The sequence below is a fragment of the Pan paniscus genome, chromosome 2 (assembly GCF_029289425.2).
Source record: "Pan paniscus chromosome 2, NHGRI_mPanPan1-v2.0_pri, whole genome shotgun sequence".
In the NCBI taxonomy this organism is placed as follows: Eukaryota; Metazoa; Chordata; class Mammalia; order Primates; family Hominidae; genus Pan; species Pan paniscus.
Window position 1 is genome coordinate 103,514,490 of NC_085926.1, and position 23,335 is coordinate 103,537,824.

Here is a 23,335-nt window from a genome sequence, read left to right on the forward strand (position 1 = left end):
CAATTGTTCCTAGTAGTATGTGAAAGTGTGATTAATTTTTCATGTTGAAATGTATACTGCCATCTTACTAAATTACCTTGTTAGTAGTTATATTCGTTGTTTTGTGGATTCCTATGTAAACAATGGTTGCATCTGCAAATGGAGATAATTTTACTCCTTCCCTTCTACTCTATATGCCATATATTTCTTTTGCTTGCTTTTTTGGCACTCATAGGCACCTCCAATACAAGGCTGAATAGAAACGTTCAGAATGGACACCTTTGCGTGTTTCCAGTCTTAGAGGGGAAATTGCTCAATAGTTAGTTACCATTATGTATGATGTTAGCTGTATATCCCTATCCAGAGTTAGTCAAACTGCAGAGTTAAGGGTATAGTCCTCCAGATTACCTAGTCTCCCCAAGAATTCTGACTCCACCTGCAAGGAGCTAGGGTCCAACCACAAAGTGAGACGGAAGAGTGCACATAAGATCACCCTTACTTCTGACACCAAATGCAAGTTTTGGTGTTTCCCAAAACAATCCTCAGGTTTGATAATTCACTAGAAAGATTCACAGAACTTACTAAAATGTTTATATTCCTGCTTATATTTATTACAAGAAAATGTTGCATTAAAAATCAGCCAAGGGAAAAACAAATAGGGCAGAGTCTAAGAGGATTCCAAATGTGAAGTTTCCATTTTCCTCAGGGATATATTATTCTACCAGCATCGATGTGTGACAGAAGCATGGAGTATGACCAACCTGAAAGGCTCACCCAAACTTTAGTGTCCAGAGTTTTCACTAGGCATTATTACATAGGCATGATTAATTGATTGAACTTAACCTCCAGCCTGTCTCCTCCTTAGGTCAGGCTGATATCACATAGCTGAAAGTTCCCTCCTTAAACTATGATTGGTCTTTCTAGTGTCATTATACCCCACTTTAAGGCTGATTAATGTAGAAGGCCCTGCCCTGAGACATCTCATTAGCATAAGCTATCAGGTGTAATTTAAGGGAGCAGCATAGATAAGAAAGCCTGTATAACTCATAAAATTGCAACTGTTTAGATGTTGCCTCCCAGAAACTGAAAACAAAGGTCAGATATCTCTTTGGATGAAGCAAATTCTTTACTACAACGTATCCTTTATCAGGTTGAATAACTTTTTTACTATTCCTAGATTACCAGTAGTTTTTATCACAAATCGTTGAATTTTCTCAAATGTTCTTCTATATCTATTAAAATAATCGTATTGTTTACTCTGTTAATATGGTAAATTATATTCTTTGATTGTTGAATGGTAAGCCAGTCTTGCATTCTTGAAATACATCTCAGTCTATTATGATGTATCATAATTTTTATATATTGATGGATACTATTTACTAACATTTTATTAACAATTCTTTTGTCTATGTTCATGAGGAATATTGGTCTGTAATTTTCTTTTCTTATAACATTCCCATCAAGTTTTGGTACTAGAATAATGTGGATCTTATAAAATGGATCGATAAAAGGGCCCCATCCTCTTCTTTTTCCGAGTTTGTTAATTCATTAAATATTTGATAGAATTCAATAATGAAACTAACTGGACCTTGAGTTTTCTTCATGAGAACTTGCTTCGAAACAAAATGTAAATTTATTTATTTGTTTATTTATTTATTTATTTATTTATTTTTCTGTTTAAGACAGAGTTTCACTCTTGTTGCCCAGGCTGGAGCACAATGTCACGATCTCAGCTCACTGCAACCTCCGCCTCCCAGGTTCAAATGATTTTCCTGCCTCAGCCTCCTGAGTAGGTGGGATTACAGGCATGCACCACCATGCCTGGCTAATTTTTGTATTTTTAGTAGAGACAGGGTTTCTCCATGTTCGTCAGGCTGGTCTCGAACTCCCAACCTCAGTTGATCCGCCCTCCTCGGCCTCCTAAAGTGCTGGGATTACAGGCATGAGTCACAGCACTCGGCCAAATTTCAATTTACAGATATAGGGTTGATTCTTTTTGAATAAATTTTGGCAGGTTCCTCAATAATTTATCCATTTCATTTAAATTATTGACATTTTTGCAAAAAAAAAAGTCAGTAGAATTTTTTATCTCTTTTACGCCTATGGGTTCTATAGTGATAACCCTTTTTTGTTATCTGATATTGCTAATTTATTTTTTCTTTTATCTTTCTTAGTCTTTATAGGGTGTTATCGATTTTCAAAATGACCTGAAATAACTTTTTGCTTCTTTTATCTCTATTGCTTATTTTTTATGATTTTGCTCTTATCATTACTACTTTTTTCTTTAGATTTCCACTTTTTCTCCTTTCTCTGATTTCTTGAAATAGAAATTTTGATTCTTAGTATTAGACTTTCTTCTTTTATAAGACAAGCATTGAAATTATAAATTCCTCTCAGCACTGTTACCTGTGTTCCACAAACATCGGTATGTTGTGTTTTCTTATTCATTCAGTGAATGTTTCCCTGTGGTTTCTTCCTTGAAGTCAAGTGACTAGACCTGTATTAAATTCCAAACATTTCTCATTTAATTCTTTTTTGTCAACACAACCTACTACATAATCTTTTAGTCTTTTGAAGTACATTGAGATTTATTTTTTGGCCTAGCATGCAGTTTTTCCTTGTGAATACTCCACGGACATTTGAAAAAAAAAAAACTTGTTGGGGGCTTATGGGTGTAGTGTTGTATAATTGTCATTTAGGATTAGGTTAAGGTGAATCATAGTTTGTTTAAATCTTCTTACCCTTACTTACTTCTTTTAAATTATACAAAATCACTTCACATGTAATGTAAGAAGGTAACAAGCATACACTTCTATTTCCCCTTCAGGTATTTTGTGCCATTGTTGTTATTTATCTTACTTCTAAGTACTAAGCCTCACAACACACTGTCATTATTTTATGCTCTGCAGTCTATTATCTGTTTTAAAAATTAAAAATTATGAGAAAACTTTCTTTTGTATCTACTTATTTACTCCTTCCAGCACTCTTCTTATTTTTAGTGGATCTGAGCCTTTGTCTATCACTTTCATTCTGAAAAACCTCCTTTGACATTACTGGGAGTGCATTGCTACCGCCAGTAAATTCTGAGTTTTCATTTTTATGATAATGTTCTTATTTCATTTTTAATTTTGTTTGCTAATTTCATGGGTACAGATTTCTAGGTTGATACTTCTTAGAATATTGAGTACCTTAAAGATGTGCCATTGCTTTCTGGCTTGTATTATTTTTAATGAGGAGTAGTTGGATTTTGGCCAGGTGTGGTAATGCACACCTGTAGTCCTAGCTACACAAGGAGATCAGCCAGGTGGGTGGCTCACACTTGTAATCCCACCACTTTGGGAGGCCGAGGCAGGCAGATTGCTTGATGCCAGGAGTTTGAAATCAGCCTGGCCAACATGGCAAAACCGTGTCCCTACTAAAAATACAAAAATTAGCCAGGCATAGTGCCACACGCTTGTGATCCCAGCTATGCAGGAGGCTGAGAACCTGGGAGACAGAGGTTGCAGTGAGCCAAGATTACACCACTGCACTCCAGCCTGGGCAACAGAGCAAGACTCTGTCTGGAAAGAAAAAAAAATAGAGGCTAAGGTGGGATGATCGCTTGAGTCCAGGAGTCCAAGGCTGCAATGAGCTATAATTGTACCACTGAACTCCAGCCTGGGCAACAGAGCAAGACCCCATCTCTGGAGAAAAAAAGAAGTAATTGGATATTATTTTTCACTGCTTTTGAAAATTTGGAAAAAATTTCAGCAATTTTTTTACATATATGTTTACCCTCCTTTCTTCATAAGACTCCTGGTATACATATATTAGACTGCTTGAAATTGTCCCACAGATCCTGTCTCAATTTTTATTGCCTTTACTGTTTTGAAAAGATTCATATTGCATAATTTCTATGTCTATAACTTAATCGTCACGGATTTTATTTCAGTTGCAATATCTGATCTTCCAGTAACCCCATACATGAAATTATCATTTCTGATCTGTGTTTCTCAGTTCTAAATATTCAACTTTATTTTCAGTCTTCTCTTTCTCTTATTATTATACTAATGTTTTCCTCTAAATTCTTATAAACTTCTGTAATTCCTATTTTACAATCCTTGCCTACTAATTTAATTATTTGTAGGGTTTTATTAATTCATTTTTTCTCCCAATTATAGGTCACATTGCTCTATTTCTTTGTATGTTTAGTAATTTTTGTTTGGATGTTGGAAATTTGGAAGTTATATTGTTTTGAATTTTGTCTGGCAGGTAGCCAAGTTACTTATGGATCAGCTTAACTTTTTTTGGAGCTTGGTTTTAAACTAGATTATGATGGATGTATCCAAATTAGTACTTGAAGAAGGAATCAAAGGAATGCTTATGTAAATTTCTCATGCTCTTTTCTTTGCATAACTCTACCTCTTTCCTGCAATTTTCATCATCTCCTTCCAGCCAAGTATGATTTCTGCCTTCTCAACTCAGTGAAAACTCTGTTTTCTGCTTGGGTCCTTATTTTTGGCACCACCAGAAAATACTTCCAGGCACAAAGCCTGGATTGTCATCAAGTGCAACTAGTGGCTTTTCCCTTAGAAATCACACAGATCAGAGTACTTTGCTACCTGTTGTCCAATGACAGAAAATACTTGTTCTTTTATTCTTTTTCTTAAAAATACATGTTTATGGCAAGAGAGCTAGCCCAGTGAAGCAACTGGAACATATGTGGATTTTGGTATTCAAGAGAGGTCCTGGAACCAGTCCACTGCTGATACCAAGGGACAACTGTACTATTTACTTCATCAGGATCATACATATTAAATGTTGGTACAATTGTCTTACCAATTATTGAGAAAGTGATATCGAATCATTCAATAAAGATTGTATATTTATTTATTTCTCCCTTCAGTTCTGTCAGTTTTTACTTTATACTTTTATTAGGTACATATACTTACAATTGTTATAACTTCCTTATATATGAAACCTTTGTAATTACAAAATATCTCTCATTATCTCTGATAATTATCAATTATATGTAAGACCACCTCCCTATCTGTTTTCTAGGAATCTTCTGTCCTTCCATCCTGCCTTCTTTTGAATTACTTAATTAAGTTTTAGTATTACATTTTAATACCTCTACTGGCCTTTTAACTATACCTCTTTGTGTTCGTTTATTGTGGTTGCTATAAGGATTACAATAAGAACTCAAAACAATCTACTCATGTTAAAAATCTAAGATTTTTGAAGCATAATCCCATTTAACTTCCTCTATCTTTGTTGCTATTATTGTCACATCTGTTTTATCTGCATATATTATAAAGATCAACTATGTTTTACATATATATGCATATAAAGCATATATATTAAACTGTTAGTTGTCTTTTAAAATATTTTACATATCTACAATCTGTATTTTTTTATTCTTTCTTACGTATCTGAATTCCCATCTGGTGTTACTTCCATTCGAAGAACTTCCTTTAGTGCTTCCTTTAGGAAAGGTCTGCTGGTGATACTTTTTTCTACTTTCTTTTCATTTAATTTAATATGTCTTTCTTTTGCCTTTAAGTGAAGGATCTTTTCACTGATATAAAATTTGGGGTTTAAAACTTTTCCTTTCCGCATTTTAAAGATGTTTAATTATCTCTGGTGTGCACTTTTTTTCTGATGAGACATCACCTGTTATTTATGTTATTGTTCTCCTGAACAAATTTTCTGTGGCGCTTTCAAACATTTCTTTTTATATTTGCTTTTGGTTAGTATGTCTATGATTAACTTGAGTGTGTTTTTCCTTTTGCATTTCCTTCTTCCGGATTTCTGAGCATTTTGGATCTTCAAGTTAATGGGCTTCATCAAATCTGGGAAATTTTCTCATTGTTTCTTTAAATATAGTTTTGCCTCATTCTCTTTCTCTTCTGTTTGACTTCAAATACATGTATGTCAGCATATGTTAGCCTGCTCACTATCATCTCACAGGCCACTGAAGATCTGCTCACTTTTTTTTTTTTTCCACTGCCCTGGACTCCACCATCTCCTCACTTTTTTACTGTTTTCTTTCTCTCTGTTTTCCAGAATCTGTAACTTAAAATTTTGTTCCTAGGTTCACTAATGCTTTCTTGTGCCACCTCTAATCTGATGTTAAGAGCATTTAGTGAATTGTTCAATATCAATATTCTGGTTTTCAGTCATAGAATTATTTTTGTTCACATTTTTTGCTGCTGATATTTCCATCTGCTCTCTCATTGTTACCAAATTTTCCTTTAAGCCATTAAGTGAGTATTATATAATTGACTTAAAATTCTTGCCTGCTGATTCCAAAATCTGTAAATCTGCGTCACCTAAGGACATTCCCTGGACTTTGTGTTACATTTTTCTATTCTGTGTATGTATTGTAACTTTTTTACTATATAATGGATTTTGTGGGTGATATGTTTTAGATTATAATTTCTGTTATATTTTTCTAAAGGATATGAGTTATTTTTCCTAGCAGACAATTAGATTACTGGCTAATTACTCTACTGTCACCTTGCGCTTGTGATGGTTAATTTTATGGTTTGTATTCCATGTCTGTCTTAGGATGAATGTCTAGTTCTTTTATTTTATTTTTTTTATTATTTTATTTTATTTTATTTTATTTTTTTTGAGATGGAGTCTTGCTCTGTCACCTAGGCTGGAGTGCAATGGTACAATATCTCGGCTCACTGCAACCTCCGCCTCCTGGGTTCAAGCGATTCTCCTGCTTCAGCCTCCCAAGTAGCTGGGATTACAGGCACACGCTACCATGCCCAGCTAATTTTTGTATTTTTAGTAGGGACAAAAATTTTAGACAAAAAACTTTTAGTAGGGGTTTTACCATGTTGGCCAGGCTGGTCTCGAACTCCTGACCTCAAGTGATCCACCCACCTTTGCCTCCCAAAGTGTTGGGATTACAGGTGTGAGCCACTGCGCCCAGCCTGTGTCTAGTTCTGACACATAGTCTTTCTTGTTTTTTCTGGGGTTTCAATACAAAGACTGATGTGTTTGCTAAGCACTTCTGGCTTGGTGAAGTTCAACTCCAAACTGTGTGGGTAGTACCTAAAAATCTATCAGGCTTCTAAGCCTTCTGGTATTGCTTTCCACTAAGCTCTTTGAAATTTCTCCCACATATGCTATTCAGGGGGTCATCCAAGGAGCTTATCATAGTGTATACACAAATTTGGAATTCTTGCCACCCTGTGGCTGTCTCCTTTCTAAGATTTTTCTTCCTTGATTTCCAGCTTTTGGTCTACTTAGTCCATGACTCCCAAGCTGAGAAGTGCCCTCAGAGGAAAAGCCATGTAAAATTTTCTTTCAATTTCTACTTTATTTTTGTCACTGTCAAATACATTCACATACTTCATTCTGTACTTTTCTGAGGGTTTATAATTGTTATAAATATTAGAGTTAACAAAGTACACTTGTTTTTTTTTTTTTCAGTATTACTCAAAACAGAACTCCTTGTAGTCCATGCTTTATTTTAAGGTTGTGAAATCATTTGCACCCTCAATGAGAATATGACTTTATTCTTACTATACAGGTCAAGGCAGATTAAAAAAATTAAAATTGCAATTTATATTATAGTAGTCACTGTCCTGATGTATTACATTGTTGATTTTTTTTAATTTTATTTTTTAGGATTTACCAACTGAATGTTGACTTCTTTATGTATCACTCTCTAGTTGCTCCAAACAAGTTATGATTCTTACTTTAGATGAAAGGAGTGGCAGTTAATGAAGTGAGTTTAAAAGAAAACAGACAAAAAGAGAAAGCAAAAGGAGAAGTAGAAAGAAAAAGAAAGGAGGAATGGAATGGAGAAAAAAATTAGAGGAGTGAGAGAAGACAAGGGGAAGAAAAAAGAGAGGACAGAAGAGATTTTGGGGATTATGTGGCTTTTTTAAATTGCCACAATATCTTACTGATTTATAGAAATTATAGTTATTAGGATATATACTTAGTAGATATTAGAATAATCAAAGACCTGTTTATGAATATAATTTTGTGCAGAACTATCTGGGAAGGTTGGATTAAGAATCACTCAAGTTCTGTCATTTCAATGTAGTATTTTGTCAACTTGCTTATGAAAAAAGCAGCTGGGTATGTATGGACTTCATATTGGTGAACACTAATATATTAAGGAACAGTGGAAGGAAATAGACATAAAGGATCGTGTCAGTTCAACTTAGTAGAATAATGATCTTTTGGATGCCTACCATGTTCTAGTCACTGTATTATGTGCTATGGATAAAATATAAATAAAACATGGCTATTATTCTCAAAGAGTTTGTGGTCAAGTCAAGGAAACTAAAGAGATTTCTCACATCTCAGTGTTTCCTTGGGGCAGATGGATGGAGAAATGAGCTAAGAGCTTGAAGGGAAAAGCTGGATTTCTTTGCATTTTTTGAGCTAAAGAAAGGGATTCTTTCTAGGATGTCAATTAGAAGCTTGAAAGAACCATGCCTTAGGAATAGGAGCAAGCCAAAGGTAGACCAAATTTTACTAAAATTGCAGTGGGGCTCCAACAAAGGTCAATAGCCTGATAGAATTGTGTAATCAGCCCCTTAGCCTAACAAAGGAAAGGGGGAGCCATAGCTGATAGAAAATAACATTCTGCAGGGTCTCTACAGTTCTTTTGTTCATAGGGTCAGCAAAATTTAAAAGGACAAGATATGCAAAGAGTCAAGAAAATACAATCAATAATCTAGAGAAAAAGTAGGTAAGATAAGCAAACAATAACGGAATTATTTGAATATTGTAGTTAATAGATAAGACAATGAAAATAACTATAAATATATAAGAAAATGTATAAGGAAAGATACTCAAAAGAGATAAAAGGAGTAGAGAATTCAAATGCAATAATTGAAAAGAGAAAAAGAATTATGTCTTTCAGTTCCAAAATGTCAATTTGATTTTAAAGGATCAAATTGACATTTGGGAACTGAAAGACATAATATTAAACACTGTGTTTTCAGTGGATGAATTTAACACAGATGGGCCACAGCAGAGCACAGGAAAAGGAAATTGGAATACACATCGATAGAAGACACATAGACTGAAGCACAGAGAGGAAAAAGAACAGCCAAGACCAACAAGAGCATAAGAAACATGTGGACACACACATGTCTAAGCTATGTATAGAATTGAAATTCCAGAAGAATGAAAGAGCAAGAATAGCAATCACCGGTAAAATAAATAAATACATTGTGGTTTATTCACCCTATGACATCCTATAGACCAATGAGAATGAACAATCTATAATCATATGCACCATTATACATGAATGTCACAAACTTAAGGTTGAGTTTAAATAAAAGGCAAACACAAATGAATAAATCTGAGATGATTCCATTTATGTACAAATTACAATAGCAGGTAAAACTATTATGTGAGAATTCAGGTTGTAGTAGCCTTTGGGCAGGAAGTAGACTGCAAGGTCATATAATGGTCTGCAATTGTCTCTTATTCTGGATGCTGGGAGGAAAGGAAGGAAGGGAGGGAGGGAAGGTGGAAGGGGTGCACTCTTGGACATACAGCTACCATTTGTTCTGCTTTCTCCTAGTTAGCCACAAAACCTTAATTGTGTAATTAAGAAAATCTGATTTAATGTCTTAAAGAATAAGAGCCTAGGCATGGGTAATCAAAGTAGCCACTAAGGCATTGGTTTTCAAACTGTAGCAGGCAGTGGAATCACCTGAGGAGTTGTTTAGCAGAGATCGCAGGTCCCATCCCCACAGTTTCTGTTTCTGTTTCTGTAGTTCTGGTGTAGGGCCCAAGAATTTGCATTTCTTGCAAGTTCACAGGGGATGCTGATACTGCTGGTCTGGGGACCATAATTTGAGAACCAGCCACGTTAGAGTTGCTATAGCTTCTGTTGTCGATGTTCTGTCATAAACTTGGTCTCAATAATCTGGTTGTTGTTGTATTCAGTAAAACAGAATTCATAAAGATAGACATAGGGCGTTAGCTCAAATGGGATACATGATAGGGAACACCAGAAGGGAACGCGCCTTCATGAAATGTCCTTAAGAAATTTTTTTTGGAGAAAATTCGCTTAGAACAAAAATTTACACTATCAAATGAGTTACTTCCCAGAAAGTGGAGAGAAAAATAACCTAGCTAAAAACATGATGCACAAAGTGTTGTATAGTCTGTTTTCAAAATAATTGATTTTTTTTTTCTCTTAGCATACATTTACTGGAACCCCATCACCAAGCTAATTTCAGTAGAATGTGCTCCATTATCAGTCAAGGCTCACAGATGTGGAAATTTTTGCCTAGCGGTTTGCTGTAAAACATTTGCTTTTCAAAGATATATTAATTCAAATCTTAAAATTAAATATAAAAGTTGAACATGTATGTGTCAATATGATGAAGTTTATTTAATTCTCTTACAGGACTGCATCAAAACATGTAAACAAAGACCTCGGTAATATGGAAGAAAACAAAAAGTTAGAAGAAAACAATCACAAAACTGAAGCCTAAGAGAGAAACTGTCCTAGTTGTCCAGGTGAGTAGTCTGTACGAGGTTCATAGAAATAATTCCCTAGCAAGTAGGAAACATCCTTAAAGATGAAATCCTTTATGTTAAGATGCTCCATAATTACAGCTTTCAAAACAGGAAGAGAGGGGTTTTTTTTCTTTTTATTATGCTTTAAGTTCTCAGATACATGTGCAGAACGTGAAGGTATGTTACACTGGTAAAAACGTGCCATGGTAGTTTGCATGCATCAACCCATCATCTACATTAGGTATTTCTCCTAATGCTGTCCCTCCCCTAGCCCCCCACCCCCTGACAGGCCCCACTGTGTGGTGGTCCCTTCCCTGTGTCCATGTGTTCTCACTGCTCAACTCCCACTTATGAGTGAAAACATGCAATGTTGAGTTTTCTGTTCTTGCGTTAGTTTGCTGAGAATGATGGTTTCCAGTTTCATCCATGTCCCTACAAAGGACATGAACTCATCCCTTTTTTATGGCTGCATAGTATTCCATGGTGTATGTGTGCCACATTTTCTTAATCCAGTCGATCACTGATGGGCCTTTGGGTTGGTTCCAAGTCTTTGCTATTGTGAACAGTGCTGCAATAAACATACATGTGGATGTGCATTTATAGTAGAATGATTTATAATTCTTTGGCTATATACCCAGTAATGGGATTGCTGGGTCAAATGGTATTTCTGGTTCTATATCCTTCAGGAATCACCACACTGCCTTCCACAATGGTTGAACTAATTTACACTCCCACCAACAGTGTAAAAGCTTTCCTATTTTTCCACATTCTCTCAAAACAGGAAGAGAATTTTTCGAAAGGAAACTTTCGTGACTCAGAAAGTGTTTTCGGAAGAATGGAAACTTACCAGTTTCCCCCACTCCCTCCTCAAAATAATCATTATCTTCTGAATAATAAAAACCAACTATGAGATGTTAACATTCAATTAGCATTTTATATTTTAATGCAAAAACTTTAAGTGCAAAGAAGCTTTATTTTTTGAATTGGTGTTTGGGTCCAGTAAGAACAGATTGTAATACCTTAGATTTGTTTTAAATAAATGATTATGAAAATAATTTTAAAATATGAAAATTTTAGGCCAGGTGCAATGGCTCACGCCTGTAATCCCAGCACTTTGGGAGGCTGAGGCGGGTGGCTCACTGGAGACTAGGAGCTCCAGACCAGCCTGGCCAATGTGGTGAAACCCTGCGTTTCTACTAAAAATACAAAAATTAGCCAGTCCTGGTGGCAAGCACCGATAATCCCAGCTACTCCAGTGGCTGAGGCAGGGGAATCACTTGAACCCAAGAGGTGGGGGTTGCAGTGAGCCAAGATGGTGCCACTGCACTCCAATCTGGGTGACAGAATGAGATTCTGTCTCAAAATATAAAAATAAAAAAATAAAAAATTTTAATCTAGGTATTTAATAAAAGCGTGAGTGTATTTATACAGCCAATATCCCAAATCATTTTAATGAAAAGTGTAACAAACTTGTGCATGTGTGTATACATATATGCATATGCTTTTATAGGTAGTATATGTATGTGTATGTGTATGTGTATATATGTATCCATGTATCTATATGCACATATGTAGAGGCATATGTCTGTTACATATGTTATATATATTTAACATATAAAATAGCTGTGTGTGATTTTTAAGACAATCTCAAAAGAGGTATGTTTCCATGGCATTGCCACCTGAAATTTGAGGTTTTTCTTTTTATTTGTGTTCCCTTAAACCAAGCAAATAGAAGAGCCATTTGGACTATTAATGTGTCCTTTAGAATAACTGTTACTATAGCTTACCAATATGATATGACAAGCCCCAACCACCACAGTAAACCTTGGGTTCATTATAAATAAACCACAAGTCACAATTTGAGTGGGTCATCCAAGTTAATCCCATAGTAAGGATGGAGCGTGAGAAAGTACTGAATTTAAAAGGATGCACACAGGGGAGAACAATAGAATAATTGAAACAAGACTTGGTTTTTAAAATCTGAAAGTCAGGATTTTAAACTGATGGGGTGAAAGGAATCAGAACTGGATTGCTTCTCTATCTCACCTTTCATTGGAAGTCAAGTATGCAGCATTCCCACATGACTTTTTTTGTTTGTTTTTTCCACTTCTCTAGGGTTCTTTTCCCCAGTCCTTTGTAAACATAGATTTTAACTACTGTTTTCTTCAAAATCGTATAACTTCTCAATGAAAAACTGTACTTGAAGACAAATCCCACGAAATAGTGTGATTTGAAGAAATGAGTGTACTTTTAACCTAAAGAGAAATGCAATGAAATATTTTCTTGAAAAAAAACTTGTAATATTAGTATTAATTTTACAAAAAAAGAAAACTCTGAATAATTCCAAAAATTATTTGTAGAATGGATGCAGCAATGCCTGAGATTATAGATGGGCTTGGGGACAATGGAGTTTTATAAAAGGCCCTCCTTTAAAGTAATTTACTAAATTACTTTTAGTACAAAGTATCTGTTGATGTTAAAAAATTATTGCTTTGGAAGCTTATCTAAATTATTTTTTTTTTCATTTCAGAGATAAAAATCATATAGACCAATTGAAGCATGAACGTGGATTGTATTTAAGACATAAACAAAGACATTGACAGCAATTCATGGTTCAAGTATTAAGCAGTTCATTCTACCAAGCTGTCACAGGTTTTTAGAGAATTATCTCAAGTAAAACAAATGAAATTTAATTACAAACAATAAGAACAAGTTTTGGCAGCCATGATAATAGGTCATATGTTGTGTTTGGTTCAATTTTTTTTCCGTAAATGTCTGCACTGAGGATTTCTTTTTGGTTTGCCTTTTATGTAAATTTTTTACGTAGCTATTTTTATACACTGTAAGCTTTGTTCTGAGAGTTGCTGTTAATCTGATGTATAATGTAATGTTTTTATTTCAATTGTTTATATGGATAATCTGAGCAGGTACATTTCTGATTCTGATTGCTATCAGTAATGCCCCAAACTTTCTCACAAGCACCTAAAACCCAAAGGTGGCAGCTTGTGAAGATTGGGGACACTCATATTGCCCTAATTAAAAACTGTGATTTTTATCACAAGGGAGGGGAGGCCGAGAGTCAGACTGATAGACACCATAGGAGCCGACTCTTTGATATGCCACCAGCGAACTCTCAGAAATAAATCACAGATGCATATAGACACACATACATAACGGTACTCCCAAACTGACAATTTTACCTATTCTGAAAAAGACATAAAACAGAATTTGGTAGCACTTACCTCTACAGACACCTGCTAATAAATTATTTTCTGTCAAAAGAAAAAACACAAGCATGTGTGAGAGACAGTTTGGAAAAATCATGGTCAACATTCCCATTTTCATAGATCACAATGTAAATCACTATAATTACAAATTGGTGTTAAATCCTTTGGGTTATCCACTGCCTTAAAATTATACCTATTTCATGTTTAAAAAGATATCAATCAGAATTGGAGTTTTTAACAGTGGTCATTATCAAAGCTGTGTTATTTTCCACAGAATATAGAATATATATTTTTTTCGTGTGTGTTTTTGTTAACTACCCTACAGATATTGAATGCACCTTGAGATAATTTAGTGTTTTTAACTGATACATAATTTATCAAGCAGTACATGAAAGTGTAATAATAAAATGTCTATGTATCTTTAGTTAAATTCAAATTTGTAACTTTATAAACATGTTTTATGCTTGAGGAAATTTTTAGGGTGGTAGTATAAATGGAAACTTTTTGAAGTAGACTGGATATGGGCTACTTGTGACTAGACTTTTAAACTTTGCTCTTTCAAGCAGAAGCCTGGTTTCTGGGAGAACACTGCACAGCGATTTCTTTCCCAGGATTTACACAACTTTAAAGGGAAGATAAATGAACATCAGATTTCTAGGTATAGAACTATGTTATTGAAAGGAAAAGGAAAACTGGTGTTTGTTTCTTAGACTCATGAAATAAAAAATTATGAAGGCAATGAAAAATAAATTGAAAATTAAAGTCAGATGAGAATAGGAATAATATTTTGCCACTTCTGCATTATTTAGAAACATACGTTATTGTACATTTGTAAACCATTTACTGTCTGGGCAATAGTGACTCCGTTTAATAAAAGCTTCCGTAGTGCATTGGTATGGATTAAATGCATAAAATATTCTTAGACTCGATGCTGTATAAAATATTATGGGAAAAAAAGAAAATACGTTATTTTGCCTCTAAACTTTTGTTGAAGTTTTATTTGGCAGGAAAAAAAATTGAATCTTGGTCAACATTTAAACCAAAGTAAAAGGGGAAAAACCAAAGTTATTTGTTTTGCATGGCTAAGCCATTCTGTTATCTCTGTAAATACTGTGATTTCTTTTTTATTTTCTCTTTAGAATTTTGTTAAAGAAATTCTAAAATTTTTAAACACCTGCTCTCCACAATAAATCACAAACACTAAAATAAAATTACTTCCATATAAATATTATTTTCTCTTTTGGTGTGGGAGATCAAAGGTTTAAAGTCTAACTTCTAAGATATATTTGCAGAAAGAAGTAACATGACAATAGAAAGAGAGAGTTATGCTACAATTATTTCTTGGTTTCCACTTGCAATGGTTAATTAAGTCCAAAAACAGCTGTCAGAACCTCGAGAGCAGAACATGAGAAACTCAGAGCTCTGGACCGAAAGCAGAAAGTTTGCCGGGAAAAAAAAAGACAACATTATTACCATCGATTCAGTGCCTGGATAAAGAGGAAAGCTTACTTGTTTAATGGCAGCCACATGCACGAAGATGCTAAGAAGAAAAAGAATTCCAAATCCTCAACTTTTGAGGTTTCGGCTCTCCAATTTAACTCTTTGGCAACAGGAAACAGGTTTTGCAGGTTCAAGGTTCACTCCCTATATGTGATTATAGGAATTGTTTGTGGAAATGGATTAACATACCCGTCTATGCCTAAAAGATAATAAAACTGAAATATGTCTTCACAGGTCTCCCACAGCTGTCTGACTCTTGTCTAAAGTAGAATGTTCATGTGTGGAAAGTGATTGTCTTTATCAAATAGTGGAAAACTCACTGTGACTCTCCATCTTTCCGGAGAAGGAGTGCAGAAAAATAAAATTCCCCATGCCTTCCTACTAGGTCAGGTGGGCTACCTTAGCTAGTCCCTAGATTTCACCAGTGATAGATTCTATAATGCATCTGTCTTCAAAGATAGGATCATACTTACTCTTGGGTGTCCCATGTAACTCTCCTAGGACCTTAATTACGAGAACATTTTCATATTTGTTCACTTCTGCCAATAACATTCTTTTCAGATTGTCATTTGGAATTACCCAGGCCTGAACTTTCAGAAAATATATTCCCTCCAAAATAAGGTAAAGCCAGCTGTGTACATAAGAGAAAGAAATTAACATTTATTGAGCCCATACTATGTGCTAGGGTCATTCATACATTAACGCTTAACAGTTAACAGTTGTAAATAGTACTAAATATCCCCCTCATTTAACAGCTGAAAACCTGAGGTTTAGAGAAACTTCATAATTCCCAAATGCCCTTAGCTTCAAAGTAGATAAGTTGGGTATCAAACTAGATCTGAATCCTTGCCCCAACCTACGTACTTCCCTAAGTTCCTCTAAAGAATGCTCCTTTTCATAATATGTAAAATTGGAAAACATTAATTGACACATGGACGGGTTATACCATTGATAAAAGGATTATTCTGAGATATTTAAATCATTCAGAAGGGCAAAATTGCATAATTTTTCTACAGTACTTAAACATATTAGACATGTTATTAGAATGTATAATATATTCCACATCATATTTTTAAACTTCACATATGTTATTACATACTAAGTGCCTATTATGAGACAGATACTGTATTGGTGCGTGTTTTAAATAATGTTTCATTGAATTTCTCTGATAGGAGAGGTGTGATGCCTATTTTAAAGATGAAGACTCAATGCATATAACTTTGTCACAATTCCAGATACAGAGTGGTTGAGCCAGGACCCATGCTCAAGTTGCTGAAGTTCAGGCTCGATTCATTATATTGTTTATCATCCCATTATAAGAATATACATCCGTCTACACTTGGAGAGACTAACAAAAAGATATATTAGCATTAAATGACCTATTTGTTTTTCTAGTAACTAGTGCCATTGATATTCAAGGTAATATGATTAAAATAAGACATTAAAACTGCTTTGAAAACAATAAATGACGGTGTAAATGTTAGCTGCATTTTAATCTTATATCTAAGGAATTAAATGGAACTAACTACTATTTGAAAAGTCAGTGCAGTATATTTGGCTGTATAAACATTATACTTTCACAGTGGGAAATATTTCAGTTAAACACTGAATATATATTTCTTATGTAGGCTTCTTCACTAAAACCTTCTTAAAAATACTCTGTATTTTTACATGAAGCCAGAAAACTGGGGCTCATTTTTTTTCTTAGCACTCTATCATCACCTGTTCATCCTCATTCTAATCAAATTTCTTTTTATCCTAATTCTGCTTCTCATATTTTTTCCTGATAAATGATTTTCACATGCACAAATATTCATTGGAAAATTAATACCTAGGCACATGACTCCAAAAGCAGATCTCATTCTCAAGTTATTTGTCTTATCCATTTTTATTGTCTGTCTCTGGGAAAGGTTTTACCCTGTAATGATCAAGCCTCTAAATGAAAGAAAAGATCTTCAATTGGGTATACAGATGCATGCACATGCACACAAATACACAGAGGCAGACAACACACACACACACACACACACACACACAGAGGCACACACAATATGGGCTATTTTATCCCTTTTTTTTTTTTTGAAGAGAGAACACAGGATTTGCTTATCAGAAAAGAAATCGAAGGACTACAAAATATTTGTCAAAAATAGAAAGCAGCTAAGAGGTGGAAGTATTCATGATGCTTTGATGGGAGGCATTCATAAGTCAAAGGTCCAATAGTGTATTAGACCCAATAGTTGCAACAAAATTTGTTTGAGTAAACCTATCATATAATCTCTATGCTACCAAGAAACAAGTGAGAGCCTTAATATCACAGAGGCTCAAAATAATGTTTTTACATTCTTTGAAAGACCACGTATTATCAGAGAGCAAAAGCTATAGTCGCCAGAAAGTACAGTATTTGATTAAAAAAAGAAAAATCTGGGGCTAGGCACAGTGGCTCATGCCTGTATCTCCAACACTTTGGGAGGCCAAGGTGGGAGGACTGCTTGAGCCCAGCCTGGGCAACATGGTGAAACCCAATCTCTCCATCTCTACAAAAGACACAAACAATTAGCCAGATGTTGTGGCACAAGCCTGTAGCTCCAGCTACTTGGGAGGCTGAAGTGGGTAGATCACTTGAACCCAGAAAGTGGACGCTGCAGTGATCGCTCCACTGCACTCCAGCTTAGGCAACTGAGCAAGACCCTGTCTCAGGGGGAAAAAAAGTACCTTTGGATGCTGTCAGCAACTCAGTTTGGACTATTTTGGAGTTAATAATCAAAATAAAATTTTAAGATTTCCCAAAAATATCTTTCTTTTGATTCTACTTTCTCAGGTAGGCCATAATAATTTTAGCTTCAATTAGCAGTTTAAATTCGCAGCTTGATTCACATAACATCTGAGAGGCTCACTTGCACAGAGATAGCAGTTTTGGACAGCTCTGTGTAATTCTTTGAATTCTCATCAGTAAGGAAGCCACATTTTTTAATTAAATAAGATGTGGTTACTGCTTGAAAACTGATTCACAACCCTCCCTGGAATGACTTATAAGGAAATGGAATATTTCTGTTACAAAAAGGTTTATATCTAAGCATTAGAGTCATTCCTTGTATGCTAAACCTTCTCTAAAAACCAAGTTTGCTCTGAAATTTTGGGCTTCTACATTGTTGGTAATCACTAAATTTCTTTTTCTTAGCTTGATTATAATTGTCTACGAATATCCTTAAAATAGTCTTTAATTGAAAGCAAATAGTCATAACATATTGTTGAATCTGATTCCAAGAAGAAGGACTATTTGAAATATTTGTAGGTTTATTTACCACAAATATTTTAAATTACTACAAAAAGTAGTAATCTTTTTATAATATTTCTTAATTTAGAGAGCTTTTTTTTAATCTAATAGCAGCATACAAGCTGTGTAAAAGATGATGGGTTTTTGGTCACAATGGAAACACCACCACATAAACAACAGATCCATCTGCCCCCATGTTCCTAACTGATGAATCTGTTTACAGAGAAATGTCATTAAAAGATTGCCTGTAGTGGCTTTGTTACTCTTCTGTTAATTTGAGTTTAACCTTTCTTGAATGTAATAAAATAAACTCATTAAAATATCAAATATGTACTTCACAGTTATCACCACAGCACTTAACTATATGTTTTGTTGTCCTGATAACAATAGTAATGTATGTAATCAGTGTTCATTTCAAACGTTTACATTGATTGAGGAATATAGTTGATTTCATGAAGTTTCTATAACGTTGATGGAGTGAACTTTACATTGGTCTCTTCAGCATCGTTGCCCAGTAGTACCTGGCATTGCACCAAAGAAAACCCAGTGCAGGGGCGGGGCAGCTTTTGTTGGTTCAGCTTCATCATTCCTCACTCTTATTATTGGATATCGCATATGAATGCTTGTATAAGTTGTGAATGGGAAATCTGCTTCTCAGTTTCTCCTTTAAAAGATTTTTCCAAGCTTTTGATCCAATGGGGAAATCCTGTGGTTGGGAGCAAAATCAAGTGGGCTTTACCAAAATAATTTGCATTCCATTTTAAAAATTAAAGTCCAGAATGGAGCAGCTGAGGTTTGGAAACTTGGATGAGTATGGGGAGCGGTTCAGTTATGATTTGGGTCTCCAAATCAGCTTGAATTTCCAGATTTAAATCACATGTATTTATAATAGCAATTAACTGAGCATTTGCTGAAAGATGCCTTTGTGTAATGACGCATGTGACTAACTATCAGCACCAATCAAAACAGTTGGTTTTATCCCTGGTTCACATTTTCTTCTTAGAGAAGAAAATTTTCTTCTCTCCGTTTCCCTCCCAGGGCTTCTACAAAAGTGGGAAGTTTGTGTTCAGTTTTAAGGTGAGTTCCATGTGGGCAGGGATGGCTCTCTGGACTTTGGAGACAGCAGCTTCTTAGAGGAAGCTACCACAGTGTAAGTCTTTTCCCTCCATCCCTGTTTGTGCAGGTACGAGAAGATGCCTACTTAAGTTAAAAGCTTTTGCAAAAAGCATCCTGTTGTTTCTTTGATGATCCATTTGTTGCATTAGTTGCCCTAATTCTTTACCCTTACTTATATCCATATCCTTTGCCATGTGACTTTGCAGCTCCTCCCACAAAAGTGCCAGAGCATCATTTCCCATCTCTTGATCCTACATTGGGCCATATGATTTGCTTTGGCCAACAAAATCATATGGAAGTGACAGTCCACTAGTTCTGAGCCTCAGCCTGAAACTGCCTACTGTGTTTCCTCTTGCCCTTTTGTATTTGTCACTGCCATGAGAAAAACAGAAGCAAATAACCCTGCTAATGCCAAGAGGAGGTTGAGAGACACAGAGAGCAGATCTGTACCACATAAGGTGCCTCATTCAAGGCCAGCCTGGAGCAGAGCTCCTAGCCAATCCACAGGTACATGAGCAAGTCCAGCCAATGTCACTAAAGCCCAATCTGTACCAGCTGTCTCTCAGACAATCTACAGACATGTGGGCCACAATAATAAATAATTGTCGTTTTTAAGCCATTGCACTTTTACATTGTTATCATGCAACAATAACTAACTAGTACACCTTTTCACAGGCAGCTGAGTTCCTGATTGACTTATTGGTTATGGTAATATCAAGAACAGTCATTCCATAAAAATTCAGAGACATTTTATTAAAACTCCACTGATAAGTCTTTTGTGATATCAAAATGCTTCCTTCCTCCTTGAGCTTTCTGGGACCAACATTCACGACCCAAAACCCTCAACGTATAGAAATATGCTATTGAATATACTTTAGTATCAATAAATAAAAATCTATTGTAGTAATGCCAGGTAGCAATTTAGAGATCATTGTTAAGTATACAAATCACACACAAGTCTCTTGACAGACCGGGCATGTGATGTGTTTTGCCTGGGCTGGGCCACATTTGCCCTTTTTCATTGTTCCAAAAGTTCATCGTTCAAGATAGGTTCGTACAATTGCTCTTTCTTTGTGCCCACATAATTACATGCCAATACCTTTCCTCAAATTAGAAATTATATTCAGGCAAGAGATTCTGCTGACACCACATTCCTCACCAAATGTCAGAGTCTCTTAAAAAATACTGTAAGCTCAAAAGGCCTAATTAGGTTTTCAGCAATTCATGTCATTGGTCATTAGGACAATCATACAAATCAGCAAGCACTCAGGTGTCCAGACACTAAATGGAGACATGAATCTAAAAGATCACCGGCAACAGCCCTAAAAGAAATCAAAAAAGTTTTCTCACTGCTTTCATTAACCTTTTCCTTATGTTTTCACATTTCAGGCACTTATTCTCTAGACCTATAAAACTGCTCAGCAACAAGGTTCGGGGAAAGGAGGTGGAAATAATATGGATGGTCTATTTAAATGACATGTACTTGGGAAGTAGTTATTAAACATACTTACAGATGCATACATCCTCACCCATTTTCCTGCAAGCTTTCGGATTCTGACTGTCCACCATATCCTGGATGAAGCAACAGTAACAACGATGAGAGGGGAGACAGGCGTACTTTGTTCTTATGTTCCCAAAGGGCACAGGGCATTCTTGAGGGACAGATGAACTTAATGATTTAATAGAAATACCATGACCTTTAGAAATAAGCAGACTCTGATTGGACTTCTAAATAAATACTATGGATCTACAACTTATTAGAAGTGAGGCCTTGAGCATAATACCTAAACCCCTGAGCCTCAATTACATCATCTGTAGGATGGCAGCAATACTAATTGTATCAGAGCTTGTTGCTCTTTAAAGGATAAAATGCACACATTAAAGAGAAAATGGGGGCTGGGCATGGTGGCTCATACCTGCAATCCCAGTATTTTGGGAGGCCGAGGTGGCAGGATTTCTTGATGCCAGGTGTTGAAGACCAGCCTGAGAAACACAGCTAGACACTGTATCTACCCCAAAAAAAAACAAAAAACAAAAAACAGGTATCATGGTGTACATCTGTAATCCCAGCAACTCAGAAGGCTGAGGCAGGAGCATCACTTGAGCCTAGGATTTTGAGGCTGCAGTGAACTATGATCACACCAATGTACTCCAACCTGGGCAACAGAGCAAAACCCTATTATATAGTTCGGCTGTGTTGCTACCCAAATCTCACCTTGAATTGTAACAATTAATCCTCAATGTGTCAAGGGCAGGGCCAGGTGGAGATAATTGAATCATGAGGGCAGTTTTCCCCATACTCTTCCATGGTAGTAAATGAGACTCAGGAGATCTGATGGTTTTATAGATGGGAGTTCCCCTGTGCAAGCTCTCTTGCCTGCTGCCGTGTAAGACATGCCTTTGCTTCTCCTTTGCCTTCCGCCATGATTGTGAGGCCTCCCCAGCCATGTGGAACTGGAAGCCCGTTCAGCCTATTTCCTTTATAAATTACCCAGTCTCAGGTATGTCTTCATGAGCAGCATGAGAAGAGACTAATACACACTGTTAAAATTATAAAAAAGGGAAATGACTGTGGGACCCACTATTAAGTACAGATTAGATTACTGCATAGCAGAGAAACCCAATTCAACAGAAAGGATAATGTTCCAAATTAGAGAGAGTAAACAAAAAAATTTGTTTTCTGTTTGTTTGTTTTTTAATGACAGTCATAAGCAGTATCTTTTCCCATCTTGGGAAAGCAGTTTCTGAGAGCTGCTTACTTGCTGGTGGTATTTGGTCTAATAGATTAATCTTTATGCAAATACTGGCCTAGCTGTTTGTAGTCACTCCTGGAAATTATCTCCACATATATGAAGCATTTCTCATTTTAGCTAAAGTCAAATCTGTGCTTCTGTCAGCAGGGTAGATTGCAATGTCAAAATTTATCATAGGCTAAAGATCACAGTGATACAGAATGGTTGGACTCCTGGCTAAACACTACCCTTAATCCTGGAACTGCAGCCCTACGTGAAAATAGCTGACCTCATTTTTCCACCCAAATGTTGCTTTTTTGGCCTGCCACACCCCTAGCCTGTGCCCATAAAAAGACTTCAGCTAGCAGAGCAATACAAGCAGCTTACAGGCAGGGATACAAGCTGCTGAGCATCGGGGATACAAGCTGCAGAGTGGTGAGCAGAGAAGCAGCAACTGAGCATCAGAGACTATGGATAGACATGGCTACCTTCAGACAGTGAGGCTTCAGGGAAAGATCACCTTCTTCCCACACCATCCCCTTTCCAACTCCCCATTCCACTGAGAGCCACATCCATTGCCCAATAAATTCCTCTGCATACCCTACCCTTCATTCCATTCACATGACCTGATTCTTCCTGGATGAACAAGAACTCAGGTGCCAAGAGGGTGGGGGCTTGGCCACTGCTGCAGGGCTCACACAGAGCCTGCTCCCACCAGAGAGGAGCGACCAGCAGGTTCCTGCATACATTCCCTCTGGTTCCCACACTTGCTGTGCAATTGCATGCTCCCTCTCTCAAGGAGTGGCAAGTGGCAGGCTGAGTAAAACAAGCCATCCAAGTTCCCACCCACAAAGGGTGTCAAGGGAACTATCCTGTCTCAACAGTTACCTCCTACACAGCAGGCACTCAATGTATATGAGTACATCTTACTTATCCTTGTCTACAGCAGTTAAAAACAATGTGGACACAGGTGGCTCAGTACAGCTAAGATTGACAGTGTGACATTTAGGTGA

The 23,335-nt window shown here is 36.1% G+C and overlaps 1 protein-coding gene across 2 annotated transcripts in view; it reads left to right on the plus strand.

The window, feature by feature from the left end:
• ALCAM (activated leukocyte cell adhesion molecule) overlaps positions 1 to 15,431 on the plus strand; it is a 210,624-nt gene extending 195,193 nt beyond the window's left edge. For both annotated transcript variants that reach the window (XM_055110228.2, XM_055110229.2), the window contains 2 exons: positions 10,361 to 10,473; positions 13,004 to 15,431. In XM_055110228.2, the coding sequence (XP_054966203.1) occupies positions 10,361 to 10,448 (88 nt within the window). In that variant the 3' untranslated portion in view covers positions 10,449 to 10,473; positions 13,004 to 15,431. The remainder of the gene's footprint in view (positions 1 to 10,360; positions 10,474 to 13,003) is intronic.
• The last annotated feature ends 7,904 nt before the right edge of the window (positions 15,432 to 23,335 follow it).